Source organism: Pimephales promelas, chromosome 16 (assembly GCF_988280905.1).
Source record: "Pimephales promelas chromosome 16, fPimPro1.hap1.1, whole genome shotgun sequence".
Lineage (NCBI taxonomy): Eukaryota > Metazoa > Chordata > Actinopteri > Cypriniformes > Leuciscidae > Pimephales > Pimephales promelas.
The window spans coordinates 14,606,682-14,624,828 of NC_142784.1; the positions used below are offsets into that span (position 1 = coordinate 14,606,682).

General features: G+C 39.8%; 1 protein-coding gene and 1 long non-coding RNA gene across 2 annotated transcripts; one reads left to right on the forward strand and one right to left on the reverse strand.

Annotated features, from left to right (window-relative positions):
• Positions 1–3,017: 3,017 nt before the first annotated feature.
• On the forward strand, positions 3,018–17,082 carry LOC148973334 (uncharacterized). The gene is made up of 4 exons (XR_016146830.1): positions 3,018–3,137; positions 4,915–5,072; positions 16,279–16,384; positions 16,803–17,082. It is a non-coding gene; the product is annotated as an uncharacterized LOC148973334 (long non-coding RNA).
• On the reverse strand, positions 13,261–16,844 carry LOC120478909 (chymotrypsin-like protease CTRL-1). Its single transcript, XM_039671104.2, has 7 exons — positions 16,685–16,844; positions 16,466–16,566; positions 16,294–16,373; positions 16,111–16,192; positions 13,963–14,143; positions 13,677–13,807; positions 13,261–13,580 (listed from the first exon to the last, which is right to left on the reverse strand). The coding sequence occupies exons 1-7, from the start codon at positions 16,728–16,730 to the stop codon at positions 13,419–13,421; spliced, it is 783 nt and encodes a 260-aa protein (XP_039527038.1). The 5' UTR covers positions 16,731–16,844; the 3' UTR covers positions 13,261–13,418.
• Positions 17,083–18,147: the final 1,065 nt, after the last annotated feature.

Here is an 18,147-nt window from a genome sequence, read left to right on the forward strand (position 1 = left end):
TGTGTGAACATAGAGGAATAGGTCTACATGCTCCCACACATCAGTGTGGAAATATAAAAAAAGATTACCTTTTCTGCCTTTCATTATGTAATAGAAGTATATAACAGAGATGGTCAGCCACATTTTATATTATAGGCCTACACATTTTATATATTACTTAAGATGGATGAACAATCTGATGTTTTTACCCAGATAGAAGTGATACCCTTTGAGTATATTTTCTTGATGTATGACACAATGTATGATTTTCTATGAAAATAATTGAATCACTGGTACAATGTCAAGAAAAAAAGCTGGAGAGAAGGTCAAACAAACTTTTATTGATTCCTGTGTGAGGGTCTGGAGAAACCCCCTTTTCATGGCACACATGGCTCTGCTAACACAATGTGGCATATCTTTCAGTTTTATTTTCTATAAAATTTGGATGGTAACCCCCGAAAATTTCCTTTACAAAATACTAGACCATTAGGTGGAAATGTACGTTCCACAATGCGCAAGAGTCCCTCAAATTTTTGTCTCAATTATTGAGGTGTGGTTTTGTCTCGAGTATATAAATAGTTTTTTTTTTCCTGTATAACTATAAGGAGCATGTACACAATTTGGATAAAGAGGTATTGCAAAAATACAATTTGATAAGTGACTTTTTTTTGTTAAAGCCACACTGTGGAGCTTTTGGCCACTAGTGGCGCTCGACCTGTAACTTTCACGTCTAGCGTCCCTAGAGACCACAAGCTCCACAGCACTGTCGCAAATTAAAGTCAACAAACAGTCAACCGGTCAGCCTCCCGTGTCTTTAGATTGTGTGTGCTTGCAGTGTTTGAGGCAGCCTTGCCGCGCTCGATTCCCTTATATAGCAGTCTGCTGAGAGCAGGGTGAGCCCCGTGTGGCTTATCATGTCTGTGAATGTGGGCGCGGGACAGTGGGCACATTCACTGCACTGAAAACACTGTCGGCCTGAGCTGACTGTAATGTTATGTGTGTTGGTTTATTTTTATAGAAACCGTGGGACATGTGGTGTGTAACGTTAGTGTTTGTGGGTACTACTGAGTCGTGGGCACGTTCACTACATTTAATGAAATGTTACATTTGACATGAGTCGATTTTATTTGTGCGAGCCCTGCACTGAGGCGGGCTGTGTTTGTGTGTAGAAATGAACACTGGGCTGTGGGCATTTTATTACACTCATAACACCATCGGCTGTGGCCGGAATGCCATAAAATACTTCACTGCTTATATGAATTTATTTGGGTTACCTTGGAAACGGCATTTGTGTTCAGGCAAGCGTCCGCATCGGTCGAGCACCCTTCCTCCTCCGTTAGCTCACGCCACCAAGCGAAGCGAAAGCCGGACCAATGTTAATCCCAGTCCTGGCTTTTAATTTGTCACTCTCCCCTTTTCTTTTCTTTTCTTTTTAGTTTCCTCTGATAAAACCGTTGCCTTCTTCCTTGTAGCTTTTGTTCGGCCATGACGGAAATATACAGGCGGCAATCAAACGCAACTAACGTCAGAACCTGAGGAAGTTTGGGGTGGTGGGGGAAGTGACGTATGCCGGAAAGCGGTCGAATTTTGTAGTTCTTTTTGTGCTCGGGTTCCTACCCGAAACCCGAAGTTACAAAGTGCTAGTAAAAGCGATACAGACACCTTCAGGATACGGCAGACGCGTCATTCAACCTATTGGTAAGTCGATGTACCATCTCAATGGGTTTTGGTAATATTGGCTAAAGGTTGAAATGTGGCTTCAAAGGAACTTATGAATATGTTGCGAGAATGGTGAGGTAGGAGGAGTACAGGACACAATAATTCTATTGTTGACTGCGCTACCCAGAATTTATTGCAAGGATAACTTGAGCAAATAATTTCTCTGGGTGGTAAGTTTTTACTCAAATTTGTCCTACAAATTTGCAACAATTTGCAACAGTAATTCCTCTAAATTAACATTAACAAATGAATGTCCATCGACAAGCCTGTGTGTATAGTTGTAATATATTGAGGTTCACATGTGGGAAATGTTAGCCTGGCTGCGCCCTCCTACGCACTTCCCCTCAATTTCATTTTCCTTCAGTACTACGACTGGGGCTTAGAACGATGACGTTGATGTAGCGCGTCAGTTTGAGTTCAGTAATGGCAGCGGAGAAAGACTTGAGAAAAGCTATTCGGTCCGTTGTTGGAAAACCGCAGAATATCCATATTTAAAGCCGGATTGTTGTCGTCTCACCTCTTGTTGCACAACGGATGACCACGTGACCAACGGATTAGCCTGGTGTTCGGAAGCCCCGAGTCCTGTCTGCTTCTTATGTCCCCGCCACCACTAGGGGCCCCCTAACTACAGATGGTAGTCGCCGCTCAAAGTGTGGGGAAAAGTTCCTCCCGTTGGCGCGCCCCACCTGTCACGCCTCTATTTCCTATGTCTGTTTCCCACCCGAGACGTGCCAACGGGAAGAACTTTTCCTTTTTATGCCTTTATATCTTTATTCATTCATGGCGAGTCTGCATCGCATCTTCATCTTTGCAGAAAACACCAGTTTATTAATAAACAATTAAATGCCTCCTTGCTATTTTTTACACATTCACTTTTGCCGGCTCGTGTGCTTGAGTGTGGCTTTATCATTATCCTGTATAGCCTATTTAAGTTATTAAATCAATATAAAGGGGCGATTTGTCCACTAATGGCTTAAATAATCAACTAACAGTCGACTAGAAAAAACCTTTAGAAATGCGCTCTTCGTTCACATGCTCTGATGATCGGAACAAAGGAATATTGACATAATTAATCATTAGTTTATATCTCATACACTGCCCATCATTTTAGTCCACAGTAGTGTGACACTCACAAAATAAGTTTTGTTGGGATTATAACTTTTTCTTTTATTTAATTGTAACAGTATTTTATTTTAATTATATAATTGAACATTAATGATAGGGTACGAAAAAAGCACAATGACATGTATTTCCTAAAATGGACACAGGGTGGCAGTAATCGCGAGTAGCGTCACACGGGGACATTTAGCGATGCGCAGAGCAAGATAGGCTCATAACATAGACACGTGTCCATGTATATGTCTATGGGCTCATAATCCGAGTCAATCAACTGTGTTCCTGCGTCACTGATTTCTCTTGAATATTCTGTATATTTCCAGGTTAGTTATACACCTTTGATGTGACTCCAGATGTATATAAGGTTATATGAACCCCCAGTGAAGTGTGCTCTGTAAGCGAAAAACATGTCAAATGTGTAAACAGTTAAAAATTGACATTACGCAGTTGAGAAAATTGCGGCCGATGCCCGCAGATTATTTCTTTCTTATGGCTTCGGGGCATTTGTGGGTTATTTCAATATGTGTGGAAAAAAGCTATGTGTTAAAAGGGTAAGAGTAAAGGGTAATGTTCAGGTGAACGTACAGCATAGGCCAAGTTACGGCCGCGGCCATGTTTAAGCTAGGGCGCACGTGTGTTAATATTACAATAATAAGTTAGTTCATAGAGCTGAGTGCCAAAGTTATGGGACAGAAATGTTTATTTTGGAAGTGTGAGTTCTTATACTTTAAATGTGACTAAACTTAACTGCAAATGAGAGTTATTCTGTTGTGTAAAGTGGACACTTATACAATGTACATTTATTACATGAGTAAAATGCTCTTTTGATAAGAGGACAAAGATAATGGATGTTAAAGAGAAAAGTGCAGATATGATGGATGATAGAACAAATGTGATTTAAATGAAAAATGTTTATTTTTGGTTTCATACAAATTTTGATAAGCTAATATTTGTAAAAATAAGTGAGTATATACATTTATGTGAAAACAAATCTTTCAATATATATTGCTCCATGTTATCCACAAGTGGATATAACCTGTGCTTAAATGCAAAGCAGACAAAATAACAGAAAATAACTCATGATTGCAGGTAAAAAGTTAAATTAAAGTTGAAAATAAAGATAATCCGAGTCAATTGAGAATGAGCAACTGTGTTCCTGCGTCACTGATTTCTCTGAGTATTCTATATATTTCCAGGATAGGATTATCTATACATCTGCCAGCGGAGACCTAGCTGGGACCCGCTACAGTAGCCTATGTTATGTCTATTTTAATGTTTTTAAATAGACCTTTTTAAATATTTCTCTTCTTTTCTTTTTTTTAACATTTTGACACAGCAGCCCTTTTATTTTCTCGATTTTTTTTTTTGTTTGTTTAGTTTGTATTTAGATACTACTTGTTACTTCAATAAATTTGTTTTTCATTAGCATTGTGTTGGGGCGAGGGGGGCAGTGGGGCTTGAAAATTCTCCCTTGTTCAAAGTGGGGAATCACAAAAAAAATTGTGAACCACTGCGTCAAGTTAAAACAACCATGTCAGATCGTTTTCTTCCCTGTACTTGGAAATTTGACAGCAAAATTGAAACTATTTTCCTTCTATGAGTCTATCCATCTGGTGCAGAAAAAAGATTGCATGCATGTGATTGCATGTGCTAGTGTGCATGTGTTTATGAAGCGCATGTTAGATGCACATGAAATTTAACAACCCCTTCATGACAATCTTATAATGCATTTTAAAAATTAAGTAAAAGCATTTGCATTGTTGGATTCATTAATTAATTTGATATTTATACAATATATACATTTTGTAAACAGTATTATTTATTGCTTTATGTTTCTTTGCACACCCCTATTTTTATTCTGTTTAATATGACAGATGAGAGTTTTGAAGAAAATGCTGGCCTCACCCCTGCCAACTCAAAGTTCCGTATCTTAATATATTATTACTGACCTCTAGTGGTTGATCAGGAGAAGAGAGAGAATGAGATTTATAGCTTATAGTCATTTATAGCTATATTTCAGTTTGCTTGTGTACTCTAGTGACATTGTTCTTGTAGTCTTGACATTTTAATTTTAATCATTGTATTTTTTTTTTTCTGCAGATCTTCAGGATTTGTGCAACTGAAATAGAAAAAAAAATGGCAATGTGAAGTAATAGCCAGGTCATGACTCATGAATCACCAAAACATGCATCACCAAAATAGACAAAGATCTACATAACTGGCCAAGAACCGGATCTGCCAGATTAATGATTTGTACAGTAAGTAAATCTTAACTTCTAAATCTTGATTGTTCTCAGGCTGATTGTGTTTTATGGTTGACATTTCCTTCTTGCCAGCACCATTGTTTTGGGGCTTCAGGAATGTTTCCATTAGTCGGTACCAGTCTGTGAACTACACAGAGAGTGGCACACATTATTAATTGATTGCCTCTTTTTGGATATAACAGAAGGATTATTTATGTACCATTATACTGTAAAGTGTATTAATAATATTTTAAATTTGATTTTGTATTTATTTTTACTTAAGGTTTATGTAATTTTATGAGACTGTCGTTATTCTTTTTTTTTAAAATTACTTTTTTATACATATTTTTATGTATATTTATCATGTCATAAGGTCAGTGTGGGGTAACATTTCAAGTACCTATTAAAATTACACATTATTTTTAAATTAACAAAACATTTTGAGATACCCTTTTCAAATAAGTAAAGCAAGTTACTACCAAAACAAAACAAGTTACACAAATCAAAAAGGGAATACAGCCAAAAAATAAGTGTAGCAAATACCCCTGTGCAGCATGCCAGAGAGTGTATGGCGATGCAAATGACCCAAAGGGCACAGAGGACTGGGTGTGCTGTTTTCAGTGCAATTCATGGTACCACGAGAACTGTCAAGAGGATAATGGCATCTGTGATGAAAATGGTTAGATCTGCAAAGACTGCTTTTGAAGGGAATGCAGCAAAAGATATAACTGGCCTGACTGGAAATATTTTCGCACCTAGTTTTGTTTTGGTTTGTGTCAAAGATGTCTATAGTCTTGACTTTAACAAAATGTTTGACAAATATTAAACAAGCATACATGCACACAAAAGACACCAATGCACAGAAACACCTATGTTCATTTTTTTTAATCAATTATTCGTTCAGCTTTATATTTTATGAAATACATTTATGGTGTTGTTATGGCACACACGTCCCTCGGGAAAGCGCTCGCTGGGACCGTCTGCCCCCCGACATGAAGGCGGGGTTGGCAGAACAGGCCCCTAAGGCCACTGAGGAAAAATGGGCACCGTAAAAAGAGGTGAACACCTTTCCCCCTCGGTCGGGACCACCCTCAGCATCCTGAACGCCTCTGCGTCAGGACTTCTTCTTGGCCGAAGCCTTCTTAGCCAATATCACTGTCCTCAGATCAGTTCTATTACTAGAAGGCTGAGCCAGGCCGTGCCTGAGCCCACTGTCCAGGCGCGGCACTCTGCTTCTGCCGCGTCCTATGGGATGAGCTCGTTGACGGCCGAGGCTGCTCCTGCCCTTTTTTCTCCCCCTGGAATTTATCTGTTACAGAATTAATTAGATGAGCGTCTAAAAGAAAAGCCTTTTCTTTCTCTTTCATATTAGTCTGATTTAACCATAGATGTCTTTCTGCGACCACCCACTAGCTTGGCCGATTATCTGGTGGCACGCAGGGATAAGTCAGCAGCCTGACGCAGTTCTCAAACTACGTCAGTACTGACCTCCTCACTCACGTCCCTCAGCAGGTCAGCCTGGTATGTCTGCAAGACGGACATAGTATGCAGACATGATGCAGCCTGACCTGCCGCCGAATACGCTTTAACCACCAAGGCTGATGTATTTCTGGGGGACTTGGTGGGTAACGCCGGTGTCTTAAAGATGATGCCGCCTCGGGGGAGAGATGGCTTGCAAGCATCTCTTCCACGCAAGGCATAGCACCCTTAGCCCCCATTATATTTAAGTATGTTGATGTTTAGGGACTAAACACTCTATATGAAACTACTGAGTTTTTCAACTGCTCTTGTTAAAACCTCCACTAGCTCATCACTTTCAGGAGTGTAAGGTGGCGAATCCTCAGCATCTCCTCCAATACTACCAACATCCAGCTCCTCAGAACTGGACAGTTGCAGTACTGGTGCCTCAGCCTGAACGGAAGAAACCCTAGCGCTTGCTTCAGAACCCAGGACTGAGGCACTGGATCTCACAGGTGAAGGGAGAGATAAGGCAGAGCCCGTCTCTAACACCACTGAGAGATGGTAAAAAATGGTAAACGGACTGCATTTATATAGCGTTTTCACAGAACCAATGGCCACCAAAGTGCTTTACATTTGCCTCACATTCACCCATTCATTTACTCATTCATACACCGACGGCGGTGTCAGCCATGCAAGGCACCATCCAGCATGTCGGGAGCAGCTGGGGTTAGGTGTCTTGCTCACAGACACCTCAACACTTGGTCAGGTGGAACTGGGGATTGAACCACCAACCTTCTTGTTTGTAGACAACCTACATGAACCACTGAGCCACTGCCGCCCATCCATCTGCGATCCCCACGATAAGCGCCACCGCTCTGCCTCGGCAGAAGGGGGACCTGAACCGCCCTCCTCGAAGAGCACCCGGTGGGAGCAGAACGTCCTTAATGGCAGACGCTCCCAGTGCTCACAATCAGCCCCCTCGAGAGCTGACTGGGCATGCTGCACTCCCAAACAAACAACGCAAAGAACGTGTGTATCCCCTCCCATTAGATGGAAGGGAGGAACACTCTTCTTAAACTGCTGTTCGTTCGCAATTCTCTCTCTCTCTCTCTCTCTCTCTCTCTCTCTCTCTCTCTCTCTCTCTCTCTCTCTCTATATATATATATATATATATATATATTGTTTGTGTGGTGCAGAGTATGTAAAGACAATATTCACACGGGGACAGATTCACATAAAGCGCGACTGAAGGCAGAGAAGCTGATGCGCTTGTGTTTTTGGGGTGCTTTATAGTTTTCTGGTCGATGACGTCACCCGCCATGACGTTCCATCTCTCTATTGGGCTGATTCCATACGTGCTTCATGACGCACAACGCAGGGCCATTCCCACAGCGTTTGATGCAGCTTGAAGTTCCCTTGAAAGGGAACTTGCACTGACATACAGTATGTCACTGCATTGTTTTGTCTCAAGATGCACAGCAGTAATGTTTTTTTCTATGGCACGTTTATAAAAGCTTCTTAAATGTCCTAATTAAACTAAGGCCTAATCCTTGCTTAATCTAAGCTGTGAAACCAAGCCATGAAATTCAGGGCCCAGTTCCCCAAAAAGTTCTTATCTCGAAGTAGTTCTTAACCTATTCCTTAACCTCTCTCTTAACCTTATGGCACGGTTCCTGAAACGTTCGTACGCTAAGTATATATTCTGTAAGTCACACTTTCGTTAGGTTGGTCTGGACCATTCGTAAGCTCTCTCTTAGTCTTGTTTGAGCTCAAGACGCTAGTTGCCGCCACTGTGCAGCAGTCTTTAGAAACTTTCACAAATTTTCAAAACTATTTCACCTTTTTTCAAAACTCTACACACAATTCACCTTTGGCTAAGCCACGCCCTAGAATGTAGATTGACCAATCACAGCGCAGCCAAGAACGAGCTCCCACAGAGGTCGGACACTTTTTCACAGCGCTCCATTGACTTTCAACACAGGCGTCTCATATTTTTGGTCTCGGCAGGCTATTACGGTCGTAGTTTTGCCCAAAATATGGTTAAACGTTGTGCCTCGGGCATTTGTAACACAGATGCACGTTTCCCAGAGAGGTTGGAGGGGGGTATCCATTTTTTCCCTTCCCAAAACCGAAGTAAAATCCTGACAAGTGTCGTGTTTGGATTAAACTGTGTGAATGTCCTCAGACAGCTAAACCCAACAGCTATCAACAAGCACATCTTTTTTGTACTTCTAACCTTACTGTGAGTGTGAAGTTATACTAGTTAGACAGTTTTATAATGTTTTAGGTTATGATTTCGGTTCTCATACCGGTTGTTGATGCGCTAGCACACGCTGCTAATAAATACAATGTTATACTCGTGTAGTCTGTTTGCTTTGTAATAACTATTATAGAAGTGAATAGAGACCTACCCAGCTTTGCATGAGCAGTGTTGCTCCCTGATATTGTTAGTCCCAGCCTCCGTCTCAATTAGTAGGAAATTTCTTGACTGTGACCGGTAACGTTTTGCCTCTAACTTGGATGCCTTGTTGTTTCTTGCGTTTCACCTGTATGTCTTGAATATAGCCTTCGAACGCATATTGCAGCCCCCTTTGCCTACGTCTACCGAACACTTTATTTTCTGCTTTTAGTGCTTTATAAAAGTTTGAAAACATTTCAGCAGCAAGAGCTGTTACAGCATAAGCCATGCAGAGCGCAGATGAAGTTTGACGGATGTAGCAACAGTAACTAAGCGGGGCAGGGCTTAGCCAAAGGTGAATTCCCAAAACTTCACACACAAAATGCAAAATGCCTCACATCTCCTTCAAAAATGTAACTGCTTTTCAAAATGCCATTAACACATGTCAGAATGAAGCATTTACATCAAATGGCAAACACTTATTTCATAAGAGTGCATTTTTTTGATACACCATGTAAACATTGTTTTTTTTTTTCTAAAGCTCTTTGGTCTTCCACACGCTTATATCTACATTTCAATACAATGTTCTACACTGAAAGTAGTCTTCTGAGAGGGGTAACAAGTACACTGTAATCACCAATGCAATGTAGAAACGGACAATATTCATTAGGCCAAACATTACTGTTGTGTACAGTATAGGCTTCAACAAAACCATAAACATATGTAAACCAAAATTATTCATACAGTAACCATTGTTGGCATCTATTGTTCAAAACAGGTAATCTGACTTTTGACCTATTATAGGCTTATGCTACAGTAAAGCATTGATTGGTTAGTGATCAGTAAAACAGAGTTTGCACTAGTGATGTGTCGTTCATGAACGATTCGTTCATTTTGAACGAATCTTTAATATGACTCGGGACTATCGAGTTGTCTCAGGGAGTGATTCGTTCATCTTGTGTTACCCGCGCATGCGCATTGCGCAACATATGGATTCTGAATCTGTACTGGAAAGAGAAATGATTAGTTCATCTCTCGAGTCTCGAGTTCGGGGCGAGTCCGAGTCTTTCGTTCTTCCTGTCAGTCCCATAGAGCCTATGCTGTCAGTACCGGAAAGAGAAATGATTAGTTCATCTCTCGAGTTCGGGTTCGGCGGGACCGAGTCTTTCGTTCTTCCTGTCAGTCCCATTGAGCCTATGCTGTCAGACCACCGGAAAGAGGAATGATTAGTTCATTTGAGTCTTCGGGTTTGAGTCCTTCGTTCTTTAGTCACGTCACCGTATTGAATACCCAAATTCACAAACTTTTTACAAACTAATTCACAAACCTTTTACAAACAAGCACGTAGATGATGTATAATATAATAGTAGTTAATTAATGTACAATATATAATAAAACACACCACAGATGCATAATATAGAAAAGAGACGGACAGGGACAATAATAAGGAATAAGGAATAATGGACGTTTATAATGTTTATTGAACATTTGTATTTTAATGCCTATATAACACAATATTCAGACGCAGTCAATAATACGAATCTAATGTTGTATTTGATGCAAGACCCGTGGCCACGTGAGAAAAGAACGACGGACTCAAACCCGAAGACTCAAATGAACTAATCATTCCCCTTTCCGGTACTGAAAGCATAGACTTAATGGGACTGACAGGAAGAACGAAAGACTCGGACCCACCGAACCCGAACTCGAGAGATGAACTAATCATTTCTCTTTCCGGTGCTGACAGCATAGACTCTATGGGACTGACAGGAAGAACGAAAGACTCGGACCCGGCCGAACCCGAACTCGAGAGATGAACTAATCTTTAATCTTTCCGGTCCTGCTATATCGCATGGCACGGCCCAGCAGACAGCACAGATCAGAGTCAGACACTGACGAGTCAACAGCTAACGTCTCGAGACATGAGAGGAGGAGAACAAACCTGATAAATATGAAGTTGCAAAGCAAAGAACGTCTCGGATCAGGAGGTGAGGTGAATAGCCTGAACTTGAGACCCAGCAACTAATTAATAGCTAACGTTACAGTTATTTCAGGCTTTGGCTGCATTACCCTATTATGTTATTTTTACAAATGTAATTAAGATTTTCGTAAGTACTAGATGTTTTGGGATATTTAACATGACATTTTAATTATATAATTATGAAATGACCGAAATGAACGAAATGACTCGATAAAAGATTCGTTCATTTTACTGAACGAGACTCAAAGATCCGAATCAGTAAAATGATCCGAACTTCCCATCACTAGTTTGCACATATGAGGAGTGTTTGCATGACCTGGTGAAAAATTGTAGATTGGTGTGTTTGGAAAAGAAAAGCAAGTCAATTTCTGCTAGATGTTTTGTGTTTTAGGTAGAGAATTGTGTGTAGTGTTTTGAAAAAAATGTTTTATGCAATTGAAAACTGAGTCAAAGGCTAAGAAATAGCTTATGGATTTGGAGATTTGATGTGTAGGTTTGCACTTCGAGTGAGAGGTTTCAGGGCCGGAGTGGGACTCATTTTACCCACATGCCCACTTTAGTTCCCCACTGACTATATTACAGTAAAATAATATAATTAACCTCAATATATAAGTCTGCAATAGTGTACTCTTCGGTACAGCCTTGTAATTCATTGTATTTTGGAAAAATATAATTTTCTATTCAGTGCAAAAGCAGTACAGTGGGTTTTATAAATACAGAGGTCCCAAAAGTCATCTTGGGTTCGGGGGCATATTATTTTTCCACAGTAATTTTCAAAGAACTTGGGCTATGTGTATTTGTGTTAAATAGGAATCCATTGTAATAAAGTTATTCTCATTCTGGACCAGTAGCGGTTCTAGGCACGGGCGAACCGGGCAGTCGCCCGGGGCGGCATTTCTTCATGTCACATGGGGGGCGGCACGAGCAGTTAAAAAAAAATCCTCTGTGCCGCGAAGTTTTTCTATTTTTTATCATTCCGATTCAATTATTGGCAATGGCGCCCTGCTTGCTGAGAAGGTGGCGTGCGCAGAAGCAAGGGGATCAAGGGGATCTCCTGATTAGTTCACGTATCGCGTCTTTTGCACGCTCGAGGTCGTTATTTCAAATCCTCTATGTTTCAAATAGGCGCAAGGGAAGCGCGCTCATTATGCGCTCACGGTAAGCGCGCTCATAAACTTTTCAGTATGGGAGTGCACGTGCACCCAAACACTTGGGTGTTTTTTCTCTTCTCCATAAATAAATCTTTTAGCAGAGCTACAGCAAGCGTTTTTCTGTGGTGGAAACACATTAGCTACTAAAACTTCTTTGTCGTTGTGGAGAGCGCAGTGTAATGAGTGCATGGTTCTAATCTCAATGACAGCCATGGGAAAATTGGTACGGATTTTACTATTAATAATAAAAGATAAGCTACTGTGCATTATAAATGTCAGGAATGTATCTTCATTGACTAATTTTTTATAGAGATGATTTAAATCCTGAAATATGAGGTTTATCTTTATATAAAACCTTTTTTGTGTTAACCTTTTTTTAAGTTTAGTAGGTAAGATGAAAGACATTCCTTTAAAACAAATCTTTAATGTTATTAACTTGAATTGATTTCACTGTATATTAGGCTTTTTGAACAAGATTCTGTGTATGTGATCATTTTGGGGGGGGGGGGGGGGGGGGTATGGGGGCACTCGAAGGGGGTCTTGCCCTGGGTGTAATTCAAAGTAGAACCGCCACTGTTCTGGGCACAGTATGAAATAGGCTATTGCTTTACCTCTCCTCTTTTATCTCCATCTCCTTCTCTCATTCTTCTTCTCTCAGTCTCTTTATCTTTACCTGTAAACATCCCCTTCCTGAATCTGAGCTTTGAAAGATGTTTAGTTTTGCCACTTGCATCCTATCTCGTGAAGCTTTGCATTGGGATTCGCGCGCGGCTCGCGCTTCTGTGACCATAAATCCTACTTTGATCGGTCATCTCAAACATTTTGTCATATCACAATTTGATAATTTAATTAATAGTCTCTATTTTACTGATAACTTAAACAATGTTAAAATAAATGTTACTCGAATAATTTGAGGAATGTTTCATTTGCATAGAATGTGTTATCTTTCTTAACGGCGTAATAAACCTTCGTGTGAAGTGGAAAATCGATTCCTGAGCAATCGATGCCAACTAATTCAGAACCTTCACTTGGGACAGCGCCTTTGTAACATCAAACGTAAGAGGAGCGATTTAAGAAGCTTCCTAAGTGACACTTCGGGGAACACACTTAGGAACATAGACAACTTTGGTAAGATGTATCTTTTTGAGTCTTCTTAGCGCGCTAAGAGTGAGCATTATCGGAGAACCGGGCCCAGATCATTAAATACACTCTGCAATACTCTATTAATTTTTTCCCCATTTTATTTTACTCATTTTATTTGACAAATTTTTATTATTTTTACAGCTGAAACAGGAAAACAGTATAAAGTCACAGACAGGCAATCAGAAGTACAGACTAAGTTATATTCAATAAATATTTAGACTGGGGCTCTAGTTTGAAGCAATAGTCGTGTCAATCCAGGAGCGCAGTTTGGAGATACGGGCGTAGACTACGGGGAAACGGGTGTTACAAGTGCTGCTGCCCCAGGACACAGACCCCACCAGAGTCCAGACCCCTGATCTCTCACACACCAGAGGACCCCCAGAATCACCCTGTGGGGAACACACAGACACAACACACACATTTGAGATCGAAACATTTGCAAAATAGATATGGTAATTTGTTTGTCTTGTTCTGTCTTCATATACTTGGCAAGATGAGGATCCAGAGGCTCCAGCACAGATCATGGCATCAGTGATTCGGCTCTGACCCCAGAATTGTCTGCATACAGCAAGACTCGTGATGGGCAGACCTGTTTGCTGCAGGATTAGAGGACTCGCTGAAAAAAGAAAAGAAAAAATTATACTGGCTGTTTAGACTCAAATATAACATAATCAACAAATAATGTTAGTAGAACTTTAAAAGGATTTATTGGATTAGTGGAATGAATATATGTTGTTATAACATCATAGATCAAAATTACATGCGACTTACATGTGGTGGCAGTTCTGCCCCATCCAGTGGTAAAGCAGCGAGTTCCAGGCTGGATGTTGATGGTTGATGGAGCCAGACATACAGGAGAGATACGGGGAGTGAAGACAACTGGAGACGCAAGTTTCAGCAACGCAATGTCATTGTTGATGGTCGAGCTGCTGTAGAGCGGATGTGTGATGACCTGCACAGACAAATAAGGATGAATGGTTACTACTGAAAGCTGACTTTATAAAAGGCAAACTAAGATGTATAAGCATTTTTTATACCCTATAATTTCAGATGTTCCCTTTTTTTTTCTAATCTGTGTTTAATTGTATAGACCTCATGTAGCCCCGCCCCTTTTCAGCGCTGCGCTCATTGGCTCTCTTATCAAAAGTGCGTACACCAAATTTCCAGCGTACACCTGGCGTACACCCAAAACCACAGTGACTTTTACATTTATCAATATAGACGTTGGCGTACGGGACGCTCAAATCCTACACCCGCTCAGAAGGTGGCGTACATGTACGTACGTTTTGAGTTAGTGTGGAAATGCACAGAAAAACAATTCCTAACACCACAAAACACACTGACAAACTAAGATATGATAAATTATGACCCACTGTAAAAAAAAACAACAACATAGTAATTATAAACTTCAGTGTTTATTTTTATGTAACATGGACTTGAAAGTTTAATTTGTGTGACTTTACCAAAGCATCTGATTTGTAGGCGTATTCCTTTAGCTGCAAGCCTGTGCACTGTGGTCATAAAAATGACATTCTTCTTCTTTTAAATATGACTAATACAAATAATAATAACGACATTCTTCTTCTAAATAACAATACAGTCATTAATAATAAAAATAATAATAAGAAGAATATAACAAATTGTCATGCAATTATTAATGTGAATAAATGGTACTCCACATCACATCATCATCATCACTATTGTACACCCCAATACATGTGATGTGATATGAAATTAAATGCCAATTGTTTCAAATCAAGTGCTGTAAAAAAAAAAAAATGCATTGTGATAGGTCATTTCGGCTCCACACCAGAGAAGTTTCTCTTCTTTTCCCTCTTCCATGTGTCCATGGCATAAAATGAGGGCGTGTGGGAAGCAGAGACATGAATATTTAGGGGCGTGTTATTCTAATGACGATCGTTTTCAGCCCCGGCATTTATCAAGGGCAGGTATTGCATACACCTGGATTTCAAAGGTACACACAGCTTCATAAATCAGGCGGTGAGAGGAGTGTAAGCATAATCTTACGCCGTTTCTACGCAAGAATGATAAATGAGGGCCATTGTCTTTTGTCTTGCAGTCTTTATTTTCATAGTGATCGTGCGTTTTTATGAATGAACGGCTCGTTTTAAAATCTTCCCGGTCTACTGACATTTGTTAAGACATCTGCTTTAAACATTACAATCCTCATGATAACGTTTGTTAAGTTTACATCAAGTATGTCCACTTCAAAAGCTAATTAGCCCACTCCTGGACAGCAATGCTATAGACATACAGAGCAACCGCAAAAACAGAAGGTTAAAGACAATATTCTAAAGATGGCTGTGCCCTTGTTTATCAGGAACATAAGGTCTATGTGTAAAAAATGTGCAAATGCAAGTTTTAGGAGAACAATAGCAGTGGTATAGATGACTTCAAGTCTATGATTAGAAAAAGACATTTAACCGATATTGTTTTTACCTTTTTTTCTCTCTTTTTTTTTTTTTTTTACACTTTTCAACTTGTAAACTTGGAGCTTTAAAAAGCTCCAATATATAGATATATATATATATAGTTCACCATTTTTTTAAACACAATCATTTAAAAAAGTGAAAATCGAAGATTAAAATACACTTGTAACCTATTAGGTCATACCTTTGCATACATTACAAGAGATACTACTACTAGTAGTAGCCTACCAATAAAATATTTAAATTAATATTTAAATTAAATATTTAGAATAAATATTATGTTTTGTAGTATATTGATCTTGGTTATTACTGCATTTAAAAGAACATAGTAAAATAATTAAAAATGACCAGTTATTATAAGCTTTGAAATAACATTAATCTATTCTGTATGCAATAGGTATTGGTCATAAAAACTGGTCTGTTTTTTCAATGTCATCTCTGTTCCAGTAAGTTCATTCAACATTTTTACCTTGGAAACTAGTTTGACCTGGATGGGTTCAACATTGGAGCCACGATTATGTTCTCCAAGAATGACACGATGATTGCCCACTCTAAAAAGAGAGAGATAAAGAAAAAACTAACTGTATAATGAAAAGAGCAACAGCGTTTAAGCAATATTGTTTGTGACGTTTGTTAGATTAAAGACTCTTACAGGACACCACAGTGAGCAGCAGTGAGAACCCAGTTCTGGTTGATCAAGGATCCACCGCAGAAGTGGAATCCGTTGGGTTGCTGTTTCAGAGGTAAAAGCATTGAAAACATGACATATACTCTATGACCAAATCAGGCAAATGCAGGATATAAGTCGGCCAATACACTGTTACCTGGAGAGAGACCTGCCAGGGCCAAGAACCAGAGATGGCATTCTGTCCGTTCACAATTCTGCTGCCAATCGTCTGTGGCTTAATCGCAGGCACTCCACAACCTGTAGATAATAGAACCTCATGACACATAAAGCTCTTTATTTAGGTTTTGTAGTTTGTAAATATATATGTTCTGTTCACCCATCACTTTTCTTGCAAACTTCTTCAGTAGAGACTTACCCAGAGCAGAGGCCACTAAGGCAAGGCATGTAATGGCGAAGATCATGATGTCGATGAGTTTATAATGTCTCACTGTTGTACCTGTAGGTTCTCTCTCTTACTTTTATATCATTTACAGCATCTATTAAATGTGGGACGTGATCAAGGTCCATCCCAGCAGTTGCAATGATCTCATAGATGGGGAATGTTCATCGCTGGATTGGATCTGCATCTCCATTGTTCTGAGCTGTTGTCTTATGTGCAAAGAAAATTAATTATTGAAGGGTTTTTTGACCTCAGTCTATTTCCTTGTCAGGCATGATGATTTAACCTCTGTCATTGTATGTTATCAAATGTTTTGTGTGGGAAGGTTTTGTTTTTGCTGTTGTGAAATTTTATTCATTATATCATAAAAAGTGCTTCCTTGATGGATTTCTTCCTAAAAGTTTATAGTTTATTATCAGCAATACTTGCAGTAAATGAGCTGCTTTCCCGTCCGTAAATCTGTAATTCGAACTAATCCTATATTCAACCTGGCAATCTATTCAACCTGATACTGAAGAGGAAGGGAGTGAAATTGTGGGATTATTTCACAGTATGATTATATTAGTTATGAGAGCTGGGCTTAAGTGAAACTTGAAGTACTAATAACATCAGTTTCTTTAACACCACAGGGAGTTTAAAATTTAAAAAATATTAAGGACAGTCGAACACGTTCTTTTAAAGGGGTCCTATTACGGCCTTTTATGAAGTCTTGATTTTGTTTTTGGGGTATACTAGAAAAGAATATGTTTTCATGCTTGATTGTTAAAAAAAAATCATTATTTTTCACATATTTTACATTATTACAGCTCCTCTCTCTCTCCAGTCTCTTTAGATGCGTTGTTTTCCCCTCTTTCAGTTCCGAAATATGAAATGTGCTGTGATAGGTTAGCTGGCTCAATAAGTTGTGATTTGGGAAATGTCCCGCCCCTCCATAACGAGTTCTTCCCTTGTGTCCATTTCAATAATGGTATCAATTTCAAACCAATTTGAGCATGAGTCGGACCCTGCAATGTTAATTAACAAGAGGATCGTGCAGAACGTTTCGGGTTACGTCTGGGAACCCTCATTCCCTGAGAAAGGAATCAACACATTGTGGAATGCCTTCAGCGTGATGCGTCTGAAGCCAGTATAGAACTAGTCCAATCCTGATTGGTATTGCGTCATTAAGTCACTCATGATGTTCCATGTGACGGCGATGCAGAAGCTATAAAAGAACGCCGGATCAACAGCGTCAGCTTCTGATACGTCAAAGCAGGTTGTTGTCAGGATTGCAGGAAGTGGCTGAGGGACGCAGCGTCGTAACCTGAGAACTCGCGCTGCATTGAGAATCGACACATTGGGGAACGAAATGCCCACTGCGCCACACTGACTAGGATCCGCCCTGGTGTGAAGCAATCTGGCACACTTAAGACGAGAGAACTTGTGAAACCGGTGTAGAG

Bases quoted from the DNA above. Each gene is read 5' to 3' on its own strand.
- LOC120478909 (XM_039671104.2), bottom strand. From the start codon at position 16,730: ATGATCTTCGCCATTACATGCCTTGCCTTAGTGGCCTCTGCTCTGG. The intron at 16,567-16,684 runs GTAAGTCTCTAC...TATTATCTACAG, and splicing joins CTTAGTGGCCTCTGCTCTGG to GTTGTGGAGTGCCTGCGATT. The intron at 14,144-16,110 runs GTAAAAATGTTG...TTGTCTGTGCAG, and splicing joins AGGTCAAACTAGTTTCCAAG to GTCATCACACATCCGCTCTA.